Source organism: Pogona vitticeps, chromosome 5 (genome assembly GCF_051106095.1).
Source record: "Pogona vitticeps strain Pit_001003342236 chromosome 5, PviZW2.1, whole genome shotgun sequence".
Classification (NCBI taxonomy): Eukaryota; Metazoa; Chordata; class Lepidosauria; order Squamata; family Agamidae; genus Pogona; species Pogona vitticeps.
In genome coordinates, this window is record NC_135787.1 from 125,589,200 (window position 1) to 125,606,162 (window position 16,963).

At 41.3% G+C, this 16,963-nt stretch overlaps 1 protein-coding gene across 5 annotated transcripts in view; it reads right to left on the bottom strand.

Moving 5' to 3' along the window:
• Positions 1-16,963, bottom strand: part of MLC1 (modulator of VRAC current 1) — a 32,332-nt gene that overhangs the window by 4,121 nt on the left and 11,248 nt on the right. For all 5 annotated transcript variants that reach the window (XM_020812871.3, XM_020812869.3, XM_020812872.3 and 2 more), the window contains 5 exons: positions 11,615-11,716; positions 3,500-3,571; positions 3,295-3,411; positions 2,294-2,350; positions 1,092-1,214 (listed from right to left, as the gene is read on the bottom strand). In XM_020812871.3, coding sequence (XP_020668530.3) covers positions 1,092-1,214; positions 2,294-2,350; positions 3,295-3,411; positions 3,500-3,571; positions 11,615-11,716 — 471 coding nt within the window. The remainder of the gene's footprint in view (positions 1-1,091; positions 1,215-2,293; positions 2,351-3,294; positions 3,412-3,499; positions 3,572-11,614; positions 11,717-16,963) is intronic.

Consider the following 16,963-nt stretch of genomic DNA (forward strand, 5'->3'; position numbering starts at 1 on the left):
CATGTAAACGTCTGTGAGAAGAGCACTTGAGCACTTGATGGGCAGCAAGACTACATGTGTTTGCATATATTCATTTACATGGAGGAAAAAGAAAGAAAGAAAACCTGCAGCCCCATCCACACCTGACTGTGGCTGGCCACACTTGATGCCAGCATGCAATCCCTGACCACAACCTGGCCGATGAGGTCTCTCAAGGTAAGTGTGGTACATTTAGGTAGTGGTTTCACCAGTGACACCCCCAAAGTAAGTCTCCATGGCTGAGCAGAGACTTGCACCCATGCCCTGGTCCCTCACTACACCAAACTGGGTAGTATGTTGTACTTTATACATAAGTAAATATTCTGTATAAATCTAAACAGTAACAGTAGTCTAATAGCTGCAGAAGACATAAATACACAGTGTTTCCAAATCCCTTGTTTTAAGTGACTAAGACATTTATTTTGGACCTCTGTGATTAGATATTCTAGCATATTCAGTTACTGCAGCTGGCAAGAATAAACATGTCATGTTTCACAGTATGACTGAAATTATTTCCTGAAACAGACATGTTTGGCAGTATGCAAATTTGTAAGCAAATATTTCCACTGTTGAAACATAAGTAGATTCCAATCAACTGATAAAACATCTCTAAAACATCCTAAGAATTAGAAATTGCACAAGTGGCATCACTTACAAAATGCAACATACACTCACTTGCCTTGATTTGGTCTACCTTATGTCTTTACAAATTCTGCACTAAACTGTAGACTGCCTGCCAAACACTGGGTGATTTGTTTAAATACATTTAAAACATCCTGGTTTCCCATTTCCACTATCATCTTGCTGCACATTAAGGTTCCAGCTCACAATTTCTTTTCCTCAGTTTTCAAACGTTCCTGCCTGTGCTCAGCACAGTGTGCTTACTTTTGCCCGTAAGTATGAAAGTTTGAAAAACTAATGTAAGCTAGCAAAACTGAATTACAGCATTTATAAAACAGAGGGTTTGTCAAAGTGGAAATGAGTATTTTGCACCCAACTCTGAAGCCTTCACTATATGCTGACAGGATACATTGACTATTTTTGAGTTAGGGAATTCAGAAAACAATACACACCTTAACTGTTGGTGGATAGTTTCTACAGATATCAACAACACGCATTATGCTGAAGGACAAATATCCTGAGGCTGTGAATAGTAATGGGGATGTAACACTGCTTATGGCAATCAGGACTTCTACCTAAATTAAAGATAAAATTGGGACATGAACAGATGACACATTGTTAAGCAACAAAAGTTTTACAACTGTGTTTTTATATATCTTCATAAGCTCATGTAAAGGAAATTTAGAATACTTTTCTTTTTAAAAATTCAACATTCAAGCTTCATCTAAGTTTGTATAGGTATATTTATAATTCAGAACTGACATTAGTAAGTGTATATTCAGAGTACCAAAGGTATTTTAAATACCTAGATATTTGAACACAAAGTGCTGTGTTCAATGTGCACAGTAGATTCTGGCAACAGCTAGCAAGAGGGAAAGACTAAGAAAATAAAACAATATGCACCAAGACTTCGACCAAGTATGACTATTGGATTCATTTAGGCTGCAATCCTATACATACTTACCTCTGAACAAGTACTGCTGAATTCAATGGGGTTTACTTTTCAGTAGACATGTATAGGATTGCATGTTAAATGCCTTGAGATGCCAGTTTCATCCTACATCACAACATAAAATAGACCACTGGGGTAACATATACTAAAGTGCTGCAACAGTCATGAAATGTGACATATAAAAATTTTAAAAGTAGAGGTTTTGTTTCATATGTGAATGGAAACCAACAGCAATTTATCATTATGATTATGATTTACATATCCAGTGAAGTAGATGGGATCATTGTAGAGAAAGGAAAGAATAAATCTACAATAAGTAAACGTTTTTTTAAAAAAATTCTAGAAGCAAGAAATACTGGAACTCTTGTTCTGTTACAACCTCTGATCACATACATTTTTTAAAAAATATAAAAACTGTAAAAGCATTATCATGGGGATGATCATTATCAGATCAATGTGCATACGGTGGGCAATGATGACTCCATTGTGCCACTTTTAGCAGCTATAAAAATATCCTCTCTCTCTCTCTCTGAGGCCTGAATGAAAAGCATTTGAAATAAAAGAGACCAGGGTAGTTACACTCTTTTGCTTCCACAGAACTCTATTTTGACCTATTTTCATTATACCAGCAAAAAATATGAATGATAACATCTGATCAATGAAGTGCTACAAACTAAGCAACTCTTTAAATAAAACTCTTACCAAGCATTTACTTGGATATTCAGCAGCAACATGACTTGCAATGGCACTGGGGAAACACTAAAAGGAACCCAAATCAAATAAAATGTTCACATTAACATGGAATAAAAGATAACTGTGTTTCTGTAGTGAATATTAGCAAATATTCTATGCCAATTTTAGGATTTCCATTTTGTCATATAAGAAGAAATCATAGACTGTTCTATGATGTGAAATTATAGAGAACCCATTATTTGCATAACAGATTGACCTGGCACTCACACGCAGGTTCCCCCAGAAGTTAATTTAATGGGCCTCATACCAGGTAAACATGCACTGGATTACAGCCTTTATGAAGAGATAGTATTGCAAAACTCTTCTTCATTTCAAATATTATTTTGGTAGATATTTAGTAAGCTATTCATACTACTCTCTGTTTTGCATTCCCTTATTCTTACTTAATCACATTCTTTCTGATGCCAGAGTTCTGAGCACAATAGAACAGGTGGGAGGCATTCATCTTGTTTTTACAAATTTCCTGTATACTTGGACATAAAAGTATTTCCAGCCTAATACATATAAGACACATTCATTACACTATAAATCAAATGCTTATAAATGTACTTGATAATAAACAGTTTAGGTATTTTATGTCAATTATCATTAGAATATTTTTCCCCTCTAGTGGATCAAAGATTTACTGAAATTATTAGAACACCTCGGTTTAATCTTCTAATATATAAGCTCAGGACAGTGAATTTAACTTTTAAAAAATACTTGATGGCCAGAATCCTATTGGTGTTGGCATAAGGTCTGCATATGTTACTGTGGTTAACTGATGAGGAGCTAGGGCACGTTTTGGTTACATACCTGATTACACACCTGATTGCATAACAGGAGACATCCTGGTTACTTGTCAATTAGCTGCTATGGGCCTCATCAAGCAAACCTTAGGCAAAAATCAATAAGATTCTAGCAAAATGGGAATACAGTTTTGTAGAAAGTCAGAATTATATCATACTTACAGCCACTAAGATCCAAAAGAATGTTACTGAAAGATATGGGCCGGAAACTAACACATCCATATTCAAAGCTATTATTCCACCAAACACGGAAGAAATTCCAATAATCACTTCAATTACCTTTGGAAGGAAAAAAGAAATTCATTTGGAATTTTGATATAGCAATAGATTCATAACATTGTTTTTTTAGGAAAAATAACTTTCTTACTGAATAGGATTTTAGGATCCTTGCTGGAAAGCAGATGCTCTTCAGTGTGCTGGTACTATCATACACAGATGTCTAAAAAGGGGCAAAACAGCAAGGAAAAATAAGCAAATACTATCCCAAGAGTTATTAGTCAATTTTTATAAGATATCAGTGGATGAAATTATTTATATTAGTAATATGAATTGGTGTCTATATTCAGTGAAAGGAATACTCATATTCAAATTCATTCCATTCACAATACATACAGTATATCACAGAAGTGAGTACACCCCCTCACATTTCATAAATATTTTAGTATATCTTTTCTTGTGACAATACAGTGGTGCCTCGCTTGACGAGTGCCTCATTTAGCGATGAATTCACATAAAAATGTTTTTTTAGAAAATAATATGCACTGTATAACGATGTTTCCTATGGGCGATTTTTGCTTAGCGAAGTTTGGGACCATGCTTCGCATAACGAATGCGATTTTAGGGCCCCTGCTTCACTTAACGATGTTTCTTTTTTCAATTTAAAAAGTGTCTTACAAGGGTCAAAAACGGTTCTAAATGCTTGGATTCGTTAGAGGACCCCCTAAGTCATGTGCAAACCTGATTTGGCTTTGATCTGACTTTTCGTTAATTTATGGTGATTTTTTTTTCCTGGCCCATAGGAACCAATGGACCTGTCAAAATCTGACAGCTCCATGCTTTCCTATGGGGGAGAAAACAATTCACCATAAATTAACGAAAGTTCAGATCAAAGCCAAATCAGGTTTGCCCACGACTTAGGGGGTCCTCTAACGAACCCAAGCATTTAGAACAGTTGCTGAGTCTTCGTTAATTTTTTGTGAATTTTTTCTTCCCCCATAGGAAACAATGGAGCTGTCAGATTTTGACAGCTGTCAAAAGTTGGGGGAAAAAATTCACCATAAATTAACGAAAAGCCAGATCAAAGCCAAATTAACTTTTGCATCCGTTTTAGAGGGTGCAGAAGCTAATCCAAGCATTAAAAACCATTTTTGACCCTTTTATGACACACTTAAATTTGCACAAATTGACTTCGCAAAGCCATTGAAATGCATTGAGTCAGCTTCAATACATTCCAATGGAGGAAACATTGTATCGTTTAACGATGTTTCCTATGGGTTTTTTCGCTTAAGGACGGCAATCCGTGCCTACTGGAACGGATTAACTGGTTTCCAATGCATTCCTATGGGAAATGGTGTTTCACATAACGATGTTTCACATAATGTTTTTTTTTGGAACCAATTAAAATCGTTATACGAGGCACCACTGTACTGAAGAAATGACACTTGGCTACAATGTAAAGCAGTGAGTCAACAGCTTGTATTGAGGAGGCCCTCAATCTTATTGCTGGCCAGCTGACTGAATACAAACCTGTAGAGCTCAAATAAAATGTAGATTTGAATAACATATCCATAACTTACTCCCTATCTGAAACACGCCCCAAAGAACAATATTCAGTCATGTACAGCAGAGGTCCCCAACCCCTGGTCCACGGCCTGGTGCCAGTCCATGGCCTTGGCTGGACTGGGCTGAGGAGACAGATCTCTTCCCCCGCACAGCCCCTTTGCTCATGCACATAAAATGTGTGCATGCACCGTGTGAGCACCCCCACCCCTTTGTGCATGCATACGAGTGCCCACACGACCACGTGCCACCCCTTCATGCATGCGCGTGATTGCAGAGGTGCCTTGTGTCCCCCCCCCGTGCACAGACCCCATTCCTCCACAACCAGTCTGCGGTGTCAAAAAGGTTGGGGATCACTGATGTACAGGAAATCAGCTCCTTGGATGCTGCCAATTCTGCCATTCCCACAATCCCATACTAAAGAATCACAGTATTTATATTTTTGTTGAGGCCCTAGATTCTTTTAACGAAAAAGTTAGGTTACCTACCTGTAACCATGGTTCTTCTAGTGGACCTCTGTGAATTCACGCAAATGGGTTTGTTCTGCACCTGCGAAGGACGTTCAGAACATTCTAGAGCTTAGGGGGGAAAAAGAAACAATTTAGTTCCCCCACAGGGCGCTAGCTCCGCCTCCTCAACCTTCCTTTCAGTTCCCTGTGTCCGCCGGTATCAAGAGTAGGTATCGACACTAAGTGAACATGATGGAAAGAGGGAAGGAAGGGAGGGATGTGTGAATTCACAGAGGTCCACTAGAAGAACCATGGTTACAGGTAGGTAACCTAACTTTCTTCATAGTGGCCTCTGTGAATGCACACACTTGGGTGAATAGCAAGCTTATTCACCAGATGGAGGGCTGTCACAATAGCAAGGATGACAGCATCACCCTTCCAAAAGCAGCATCATGCTTGGCTCTGACATTGAGGCGGTAGTGCTTCGTAAATGTCAGAGGATTGGACCAGGTAGCTGCTTTACAGATGTTCTATATCTGTATGCCTCTGTGGAGAGCAGTCGATGTAGAGAAAGCTCAGGTAGAGTGCGCTTTCAAATGGTTCAGTATCAACTTGCCTGCAAGCTGGTATTCCAACTGTATCATCTGTACTATCCACCTTGATATTGTCTGTAGAGAGGCAGGTGCACCCTTGTTGGGTCCGTGGTAGCATTGGAATAGACAAAAGGAGCGTCTGGAATGCTTAGCCCTATCAAGGTAGAAGGCGAGGGCCCTTCTAACATCCAGTGCGTGGAGCTTGCGCTCAATCGGTGTGGATGGGGATGGAAACAGCGTTGGAAGTATGATAGGTTGATTTAAGTGGAAGTCTGATACCACCCTGGGTAGAAAAGATACATCAGGTTATAGAGTAACTTTATGAGAGTGCATTTGGAGATATGGGGAGTCCGATCTGAGAGTGGATAGCTCGCTGGCTCTCCTTGCAGTAGTTATCACCACAAGAAAGGCGGTCTTGAGAGATAACAATTTGTCGCTACAGGTTGCCATAGGCTCAAATGGTGGTTTTGTATGAGCTTCAAGGACGAGTTGAAGTGACCACTGAGGTATGATTTGTTGAGATGATTCTGACGTTCTGCAGACCTTTAAGAAATCTTTTGACAGTGGGATGACAAAAAAGCTTAGCGGAGTGGGATCCAGGAGGTTGGTGAGCCACTATCACAGAGATATATACTTTAATAGTGGAGTACACAAGTCCAAGATTAAAGAGATGCATAATGAAGGTAAGTATGGTTGTGAGGGATGTAGGAATCGAGGTAAGACCTTTAGATTGAGTAAATTTTATGAAAGATGACCATTTGTTCTGGTATAGGTGAGATATAGACGGTTTCCAAGCCTGATCTAAGACTGCGCGGAATTTGGGGTTATCCTCCCTGCCGTGAGGTATAGTGATCAGACAGCCGGATGGAGAATGGCTCTGTCGTTCTGGGAGAGGAGCGATGGTATTGAAGGTAGGTGAAACATCTCATCCGTTATCTCCTTGAGGTAGGTGAACCATGGTTGTCGCGGCCACCATGGGGCGATGGAGTATTGTGTCTGTTTGGTACTGAAAAATTATGGTTATTGTCTTGAGCAGTAGAGGTATCGGAGGGAAAATGTAAGATTGTTCTCCAGATAGCATCTCCAAGTGACATCGTGTCTATGCCTGCTCTCGAGCAAAAGTTGGGGCACTTGGTGTTGAGATGGGATGCAAAGAGGTCTATCATAGGTTGGCCCCACTTGAGACAGATGTCTTGGAAGACTATGTCATTGAGGGACCATTTGTGCATCCTGGTGGGGAACCTGCTGAGGTGGTCCGCCAAGTAGTTGTCCTCTGAAGAAATGTGGATTGCTTGAGGGAAAACATGGTGGCTGTGGCACATTCCCAAAACTTTATGGTTAAGCGAAGGAGGGGCAGGGATTGAGTTTCCCCTTCTCTGTTTATATAATGCATGGCCATGGTGTTGTTGGTCATGGGCTGTACTGCTCTTCCCTCAATACGTGGGAGAAAGGCTTGAAATGCCTTCATGATGGCTAGCATTTCTAGCTGGTTTATGTGGAGCATTCTTTCTGTCTTTGGTGGTACCCTCAACTATTTTAGTGGACTGTCCATATAGGGGTTGAATTGGGAGAGGAACCAGACTTGAAGAGTTTGGAGTTTTAATCTGGCATGGGGGACAACTGATGTTGTGGGGGCCATAAGACCGAGCAGATGCTGAGTATCGAGAGCCGTCACTGTCCTAAAGGGCTGAAATTGCCTTACTGCCTTTTGGAGCTTTAAGATTCTTTGGAGTGGTAGAAATGCCCTTGCTTGTATGGCATTTAGTTGGGCCCCTATGTAGTTGACAAGCTGTGACAGATCCAGATGGGATTTTTCTCAATTTATTTCCAAGCCTAATTTGCTTAAGGCGTTGAGTGTGGTTTTCGTGGCCACAATGATGTCGTGATAGGATTTGGCAACTAGAAGCCACTCATCAATATAGGGGAAGACTTTATTCCCTTGTTACATAGGTAGGCCGACCATGGGGGTCATACACTTTGTGAATGTCCTGGGGGCTGTAGAAAGCCCAAACAGGAGGGCAGCAAACTATTGTGTGTTGAAATCGAAACCTGAGGAATTGACAATGAGACGGATGGATTGATATGTGAAAGTAAGCGTCTTTGAGGTCGATGGTGACAAACCAGCTCCCCTGGATAGAAGAGGGAGAATGGAGTCAAGTGTTAGCATACAGAATTTTCTGTAGCGTATGTATTCATTAAGGTCTCTAAGGTCCATAATGGGTCTAATACCGCCATCCTTCTTAGGAACAGCAAAATAGCGAGAGAAAAAGCCTTCGCTCAAGTCACAGGATGGGACTTTAAATATAGCCCCTTTTCGAAGGAGAGATGATATTTCCTCCTGTAGAAGAAATGAAAAAGGGGTGGCCTTAATGAAGTTTGGTGGAGGGATTCGTGAAAATTCTATCAGGTAGCCTTTCTCAATGATGGCCAAAACCCACTTATTGGTAGTAATCCTCTGCCATTCTGGGAGGAACGGGAAAAGTCTCGTGGAGTTACGGGGGTAATCAGGTGAATTGCTTACCCCTACATTGCTGTTTACAAAAAGGCTGTATGGAGCAAGAATAGGATTGTTGCTTGAATTGCAGGGGGTTGGTTTGTGGCGGCTGGTAAGCCCGTTCATGCTGTTGCTGCTTGTTGTATCGAAAAGGCTGGTATGGAGGCACTTGTTGGTAGAAGGGCTTCTTGTAAGAGGGTTTCTGGTATTTATACGGTTGGTACGGTATGTACAACTTAGCAGTATTCCTCATCTTATGGATGTTTTCCATTACAGTGTCAGTCTTGGTGTTAAACAGCCCTGCAGCATCAAAAAGGAGATCTTCAATCTTGGTCTTGGTATCATCCAGGATATTAGCCGCCCTGAGCCAAGCATGTTGTCTAACTATATTGAAGTTAGCATGGCTTTGGAGGTGGTGTCAGCACTGTGTTTCGCTGCTACCCTTTGCTGTTTGGTGAGGGTGTTAGCCTCTGTGTAAATATTGAAAGCCTCAGTCTTTGATGGATCTGGCAGAGCTTGTAGTGTAGGGAGAATTTTATCCCACAAGTGTTTCTGGTAGGCGCACACTGCAGCCTGGTAGTTCGAAATTCTAATCATTAGTGCAGCAACAGAGTAAAGCTTCTTTCCGAGAGAGTCAATTTTCCATCCTTCCCTATTCACAGGTGTTGTGGAGGACCTGCTACGGGATTTATATCGGGTGGCCTCAACCACAATGGAATTAGGCATAGGGTGCCTGACTAAAAAGTCTGAATCCGACCCCGTGCGTTTTATAATGGTGCTCGATTTTTCGTGGCATTTGCAGAGTCAGGGGCGACTTATCTCAAGAATTTTTGACAAGGTCAAGGAGCGCTGGAATGAGGCTCAAGCTAGGAGGAGGTGTTTTGTTCTGTACCATATCATGAAAAATTAAATCCTTTTCCTGTTGGGATATTTGTGCATTGAGTTGCAAGGTCTTAGCCGTGCGAAATATAAGTTGAGCATATGATGCGTAGTCCGCTGGAGGCGACTGGGGTTGGCTGTCAGTGGCACCGTGCCGGGCATGTCAGATTTGCCAGAGGACAATGAGCTGTCCTCACAAGATGATTGAGAGACCAATGAGGTTGAGCGATGTAGTCTCGGTACTGGAGCCCTTGGTAGGGGTTCAGTCTCAGATTGAGTAGATGCAGAGAAAGGTTTGGTATCAAGGCCATAGAGGCCAGAGTAAAGCGTAGTAGCCTGTACCGTAGGACGGTTCCTAGAGGGTTTAGATGGCTTGGTAGGTATGGTAGGTTCCAGTACTGTTCCCCTTTTTCAGGATGGCTCGAATCGGTACATAGGAATATCCTCTTGTGTTTCCAATGAAGGCGCCGTGGAAGGATACCAGGGCAGCGGAGGGTAGATCAGACCTCTGAAATCCTCCTGATAGGTGTTTCCATGGTATGGAAGTGGATGGTATCTATCAAAATACGGGTGACCATATTGAGGTGGACCTTCTGGATAGTAGCATTGCTGCTCGAGTCTGTAAGGCTGGTATGGAGAGGCGTGTTTGTGCTTCTCTGTTCTCATTTTAGGAGTGCATACCGCGGACTCCTGCTCAGATTCAGATTCTGTATCTGCCCACTCTGGAGATCAAGGGCTAAGAGGGGCTACGGCTGGGCTGGAAAGTGCATCAGCCCCAAATTGGCCCAAGCTTGGAGACATGCTTAGAAATGCATGAGATGTTTGGGCTGAAGGAATGGTACGATCCTCCCTGTCTGAAAGCCCAATGGCTTCCCTTGAAGAATCCTCCACCGATATAGGAACCATGGGAAGAGGTCTGGTATTCAGTGTGGCAGCCTTCTTTTGCCTCTTAACTTTATCTTTGTCCTTTTTCTTCTTTTGTAGGATCATCGGACTGTGCTTGAGCCTTAGCAGAGGCTGGTTTAGTCGGTGTCACGACTGCCACCTCCTCCTACGTCACCACAAGAGATGACAGGTCACGATCCTTCTCTCACACACACACACAACTTCGCTGCCACCAACCACACATAAACCTGACACATCAGACTTATTATGGATTTCAAAATAAAAATGATGATTTATTGTATACACAAATAAAATGTAAATCACTGAATGAAAGAATCACTTGTCACACTATATTTCTCAGACCTTAACCCTGCACAGTTCTTTGTTACTTAGCACTCAATTACTCAATTACCTAACCTATATCTAACCCTGTGTACAGATCTTCCTTCAAGCCCTCTCTCACTCTCCCACTCTCTAATTAAAAACCTTTTCCCTCTTTGCACTCCCCCCTTATATACAAAAACTCCACCCCTTTAAGACCCACCTCCTGCCCTGCCATAGGCTAGGAAACTCCAGCCTTAGCCAAGACAGGCAGGTGACGTCATGGCACACGTCACAGTCGGCTTATTGGAGTTCTTTGATTTGGTAAGTGAAGAGGTTGTGCTAGATAGAGGCTGCTCGACTGAGCTAGGAGCTGTTTTAGTAACCTCTGGGCGAGGAGGGTTAGGTGAAGGGAGGGATGTTACCTCCATATTAGGGTTCAAAGTCTTTTTGTACAGAAAGGATCTCAATCGCTGAAGCCGCAGCTTAATCGCCTGTTTAGAAAGGCTCCTTCATGCGGTGCACAAATGGGTTTGGTGGGATTCCCTGAGACAAAACAAGCACTGATAGTGTCAGTCCATTAGCGGGATCTTTGTCAGGCAAACGGAGCCCGTTTTGAAACCCCGAGCGGCCATAAAATGAGGAAAAGAACACAGGAGAAAAATAAAAGGGGGAATCTGGCGGGGGGAAGGGTGGGAAGGATGGTAGAACGTCGAAAAAGGCAAACAACTAGTGGTTCTATCGCCCTGAGGAGTAAAAAGAAAACAAGAAAAGGCAGATTTGAAGGAAAAATAGCTAAGATGCTAGGAATTACTTTCCTTGCTCACTCTGCTGTTCCAAATGTCTTACCCATTTGGAACGTTGAGGAGGCGGAGCAAGTGCCCTGGGGGGACTAAATTGTTTCTTTTTTATCCTAAGTTCTTGAATGTTCCGAACGTCCTGCGCAGGCGCAGAACAAACGCATTTGTGTGCATTAACAGAGGCCACTACAGAGAAGTAGTGATTCTCCTGATGTAGGAAGAAAAGAACAGATTGAAAGAGAGGCATTTGGGTTTTTTTTTTAAATGAAAGAAATAACTTACTTTCTTCCTTCTGCAGCACTCCTCATTAGATCTTGCTGATATTATTACAGTAGTTGCCATGAAAATTTCCAGTAGAATTAGAAGAATCAAGTTGAAATTAATCTATGCATTAAATTCATTTAGTTATTATTAATAATAATACAAATAGGTTCACAAAAAATTATATCGAACTGTTTAATGTCCTCCTGCTCTTTCACTACATCCAAACATTACATTTACAATCACAGATCGTGAAAAATGGAGGCTTATGAATTTCATTCTATACAGAAAGATATGAAATCATATCAGGCAAAACCCAAAGAAAAATAAAAAATAAAACAGACAAAAATGTTATGGTATCTTAAAGACTATTTTAAGGTGAGCTTTCGTGGACAAGTCTGGGGAAGTAGACTTGTCCATGAAAGCTCACATTAAAATACAGCAGTTAATCCTTAAGGTCTTCTTCATGGATTGCAGCCTCCTCATGGCGAAGGGGGCTTGAATAACTCAGAGAAGCTATGGGCTATGCCGTGCAGGGACACCCAAGATGGACAGGTCATAGTGGAGAGTTCCGACTAAATGCAATCCACTTGGAGTAGGAATTGACAAGCCACTCCAATATCTTTGCCAAGAAGATGAGATGACATAATGAAACAAACAATGTCCTTTCATAATTTTAGAATACCTGTTCCAACTGTACAGCTGGCTAGATAGCTCGGCCAATTGAGTATGTGGCTGTGGAGCCAGAGGTTGGGATACTGTGCCTCCTGATAGAACTACAGTACTAGCCTGTGTAAACTTGGACAAGCTGCACAGTTCTAAAATACCCTTTAGAAAAAGGAATGGTAAAGCACATTTGAGTTCTCTACAGACAGATCATAATGGAGAGTTCTGACTAAATGCAATCCATCTGGAGTAGGAATGGCAAGCCACTCCAGTGTCTTTGCCAAGAATACCCCATGAACAGAAACAAAAGGCTAAAAGATATCACACTGGAAGATGGGACCCTTAGGTCGGAAGGCGTCCAACATGTTACTGAGGAAGAGTGGAGGACACGTACAAGTAGCTCCAGAGCTAATGAGGTGATTGGGCCAAAGCTGAAAGGACGATCAGCTGTGGACGTGCCTGGAAGGGAAAGGAATGTCCGATGCTGCAAAGAAAAATACTGCATAGGAACCTGGAATGTAAGATCTGTGAACCTTGGGAAGCTGGATGTGGTCAAACAGGAGATGACAAGAATAAACATTGGCATCCTGGGAAGCCTCAGTAAAATAAAATGGACAGGAATGGGCGAATACAATTCAGACGATTATCGTATCTACTATTGTGGGCAAGAATCCTGTAGAAAGAATGGAGTAGCCCTCATAGTCAACAAAAGAGTGGGAAAATTGTAATGGGATATAATCTCAAAAATGATAGAATGATTTCAATATGAATCCAAGGGAGACCGTTCAACATCACAATAACCAAGTTTATGCACCAACCACCAATGCTGAGGAGACTGAAACTGACCAATTTTATGAAGACTTACAATACCTTCTAGAACTGACATCAAAGAAAGATGTTCTTCTCATTATAGGGGATTGGAATGCTAAAGTAGGGAATCAAGAGATAGAAGGAACAACAGGTTAGTTTGGCCTTGGAGTTCAAAACGAAGCAGGGCAAAGACTAATAGAGTTTTGTCAAGACAACAAGCTGGTCATCAAAAAAACTCTTTTCCAACAACACAAGAGGTGACTCTACACATGGACATCACCAGATGGGCAATACCGAAATCAGATTGATTATATTCTCCGTAGCTAAAGATGGAGAAGCTCTATACAGTCAGCAAAAACAAGACCTGGAGCTGATTGTGGCTCTGATCATCAGCTTCTCATAGCAAAATTCAAGCATAAACTGAAGAGAGTAGGAAAAACCACTGGGCTAGTCAGGTATAATCTAAACCAGTGGTTCTTAACCTTTTTGAAAGAAACGCCCCCTTGAGCCATTGAGGAAGTTATCATCGCCCCCCCCTCCCCGTGGTGATGATATTTATTTATTTATTTATTTATTTATTTATTTATTTATTTATTTATTTATTTATTTATTTATTTATTTATTTATTTATTTATTTATTTAAGACACTTAAATCCAATGACACCTGAAAACAAAATTCAATTCCAAGAAAATGAAATGCCCCCAAAAAGTAACATTTAATGATTTAGTTGCAAGCGAATTTTAAGACAGAAAAAGAAATGTTAAAAAGCATAAAAACAAACCGCAATGCAGGAACTAAAAATTTCAAGACGAAAACTCTGAAACTAAATTAAGATTGGAGGAAAATATATATTCATGCACATTGTAAAAAGGTTGCAGCCATCTTCACAGGTTTGGCTTACTCCAGTGCCCCCCTACCGCCCCCCTTCTGCTCCAGCGCCCCCCTGCCGCCCCTTTTCATTCTACTGCCCCCCTGAAAAATGAAATCGCCCCCTGGGGGGCATTATCGCCCACGTTAAGAACCACTGATCTAAACCAAATCCCTTATGAATACATAGTGGAAGTGAAGAACAGATTTAAGGAACTAGATTTGATGGACAGAGTGCCTGAAGAACTTTGGATAGAGGTTTGTAACATTGTACAGGAGGCAGCAACAAAAACCATCCCAAAGAAAAGGAAATGCAAGAAAGCAAAGTGGCTGTCCAACGAGGGAGATAGGGAAAGGTACAGAAAATTGAATGCTGACTTCCAAAGAATAGCAAGGAGTGACAAGAGGGCCTTCTTAAATGAACAATGCAAAGAAATAGAGGAAAATAATAGAAAAGGAAAAACCAGAGATCTGTTCAGGAAAATTGGATATATTAAAGGAACCTTTTGTGCAAAGATGGACATGATAAAGGACAAAAATGGTAGGAACCAAACAGAAGCAGAAGATATCAAGAAGAAGTGGCAAGAATACACAGAGGAATTATACCAGAAAGATTTGGATATCCCAGACAACCCAAATAATGTGGTTGCTGACCTTGAGCCAAACATCCTGGAAATGAAGTCAAATGGGCCTTAGAAAGCATGGCTAACAACAAGGCCAGTGGAGGTGATGGCATTCCAGTTGAACTATTTAAAATCTTAAAAGATGATGCTGTTAAGGTGCTACTTTCAATATGCCAGCAAGTTTGGAAAACTCAACAGTTGACTATGCAAAAGCCTTTGACTGTGTGGACCACAGCAAACTGTGGCAAGTCCTTAAAGAAATGGGAGTGCCTGACCACCTTATCCACCTCCTGAGAAACCTATACAGTGGTGCCCCACATGACGACAATAATTTGTTCCCCTGAAATCGCTGTACAGCGAAATCGTCATCATGCGAAAACAGTTTCCCCATTGGAATGTATTGAAAACCAGTTAATGTGTTCCAAAGGGGAAAATACCTCGTCGTCCAGCGAAGATCCTCCATAGGGCAGCCATTTCGCGAGTGCCAATCAGCTGTTTTTAATCGCTGTCTTCCGAAACATGGGTCCGGAAAACAGCGAGAAGCCATTTTGCAAAGCCAACTATCAGCTGTAAAGATCATTGTGGTGCGAATAAACCGTCCGAGAAGCACGGACCAAATTGTCATGAAGCGGAATTCCCCCACTGAAATGCCTATTTTGCGAATGGCTATAGCAATCGCAAAGAGTCGTCGTCCTGCGGTTTCGTTTAGCGATGTTGTCGTCATGCGGGGCATCACTGTATGTGGGACAGGAAGCAACATATAGAACTGGATATGGAACAACTAATTGGTTCAAAATTGGGAAAGAAGTACGACAAGGCTGTATATTGTTCCCGACTTATTTAATTTATATGCAGAATACATCATGCGAAAGGCTGGACTGGATGAATCCCAAAATGGAATTAAGATTGCCGGAAGAAATATCAACAACCTCCGATATGCAGATGATACCACTCTGATGGCAGAAAGTGAGGAGGCATTAAAGAACGTCTTAATGAGGATGAAAGAGGAGAGTGCAAAAAATGGTCTGAAGCTCAACATCAAAAAAACTAAGATCATGGCCACTGGTCCCATCACCTCCGGGTAAGTAGAAGGGGAAGATATGGAGGCAGTGACAGATTTTACTTTCTTGGGCTCCATGATCACTGCAGATGTTGACAGCAGCCATGAAATTAAAAGATGTCTGCTGGACATCTAAAGAGCTGGACCCTAAAGAAAACTGACCACCGAAGAACTGACACTTTTGAATTGTGGTGCTGGAGGAGGCTCTTGAGAGTCCCCTGGACTGCAAGGAGAACAAACCTATAAGTTCTGAAGGAAATCAACCCTGAATGCTCACTGGAAGGACAGATCCTGAAGCTGAGGCTCCAATACTTTGGCCATCTCATGAGAAGAGAAGACTCCCTGGGAAAGACCCTGATGTTAGGAAAGAGTGAAGGCAAGAGGAGAAGGGTACGACAGAGGACGAGATGGTTGGACAGTGTCACCGAAGCTACCAATATGAATTTGACCCAACTCTGGGAGGCAGTGGAAGACAGGAGGGCCTTGGGTGCTCTGGTCCATGGGGACACGACTAAAGGACTAAACAACAACAATAATCCTTAAGGTGCCATAATGTTTTTCTCTTTATTTTTTACTTTTCTTTGGGTTTTGTCGAATATTTTAATATGAAGTGTCTCTCCATGCAAGCTGTCTAAAGTAAAGTCCTTCATAAACAGGGATTTTCCATCAGCTGAACGTTTACTGAAATCATATAGAGAAAACCATTTCATACAACCAACTTCCCTTATAGTAGAGAACTAACACCATTCTGTTTTTCCCCCCAATGACTGTGATGCTGCAAATGAAACTTCTGAATCCCCTCTATATTTCAGCTATTGTATTTTTACATACTGTACTGGGTTTAGAAACAGAGGAATTGTTGCAAATTCATTCTTGATTAATGAAAGTAATCTGCAGCATTTCTGATCATCTGTGGGTTGCATTCTGCTCATTCAAAATAGCACAGAAAGAAACAGACAATTTCATACTTTTAACATATCAATGATTAAAAATGAGCCAATTAAAAATGGGGGAGGAGGAGAGAATCATTTTATTTTATTATATATTAAGATAGGATTCAATGTTTTTGGCTCCAAAGGAGAAGATCCAAAGAGCAATAATCAAGGAGCTATATAATGCTTTTTCTGTGGTGTACAGATGATCAAATACTAAGAAATCAAGTGAAAGAGCAATAAAACATTCAAAAGACAGAACAATAAAATTCTGCTCAGGAAAGAAATTCATGGCCAGAAAGTAACTTTGGGCTGAACTTAGATTAAGTTGGTCAACAGTCAGGTCTCACGGAAATCAATGTGTAAATTTAATTAATACCAACTTAAGTAGCATTGTTTTCTGTGAAATCT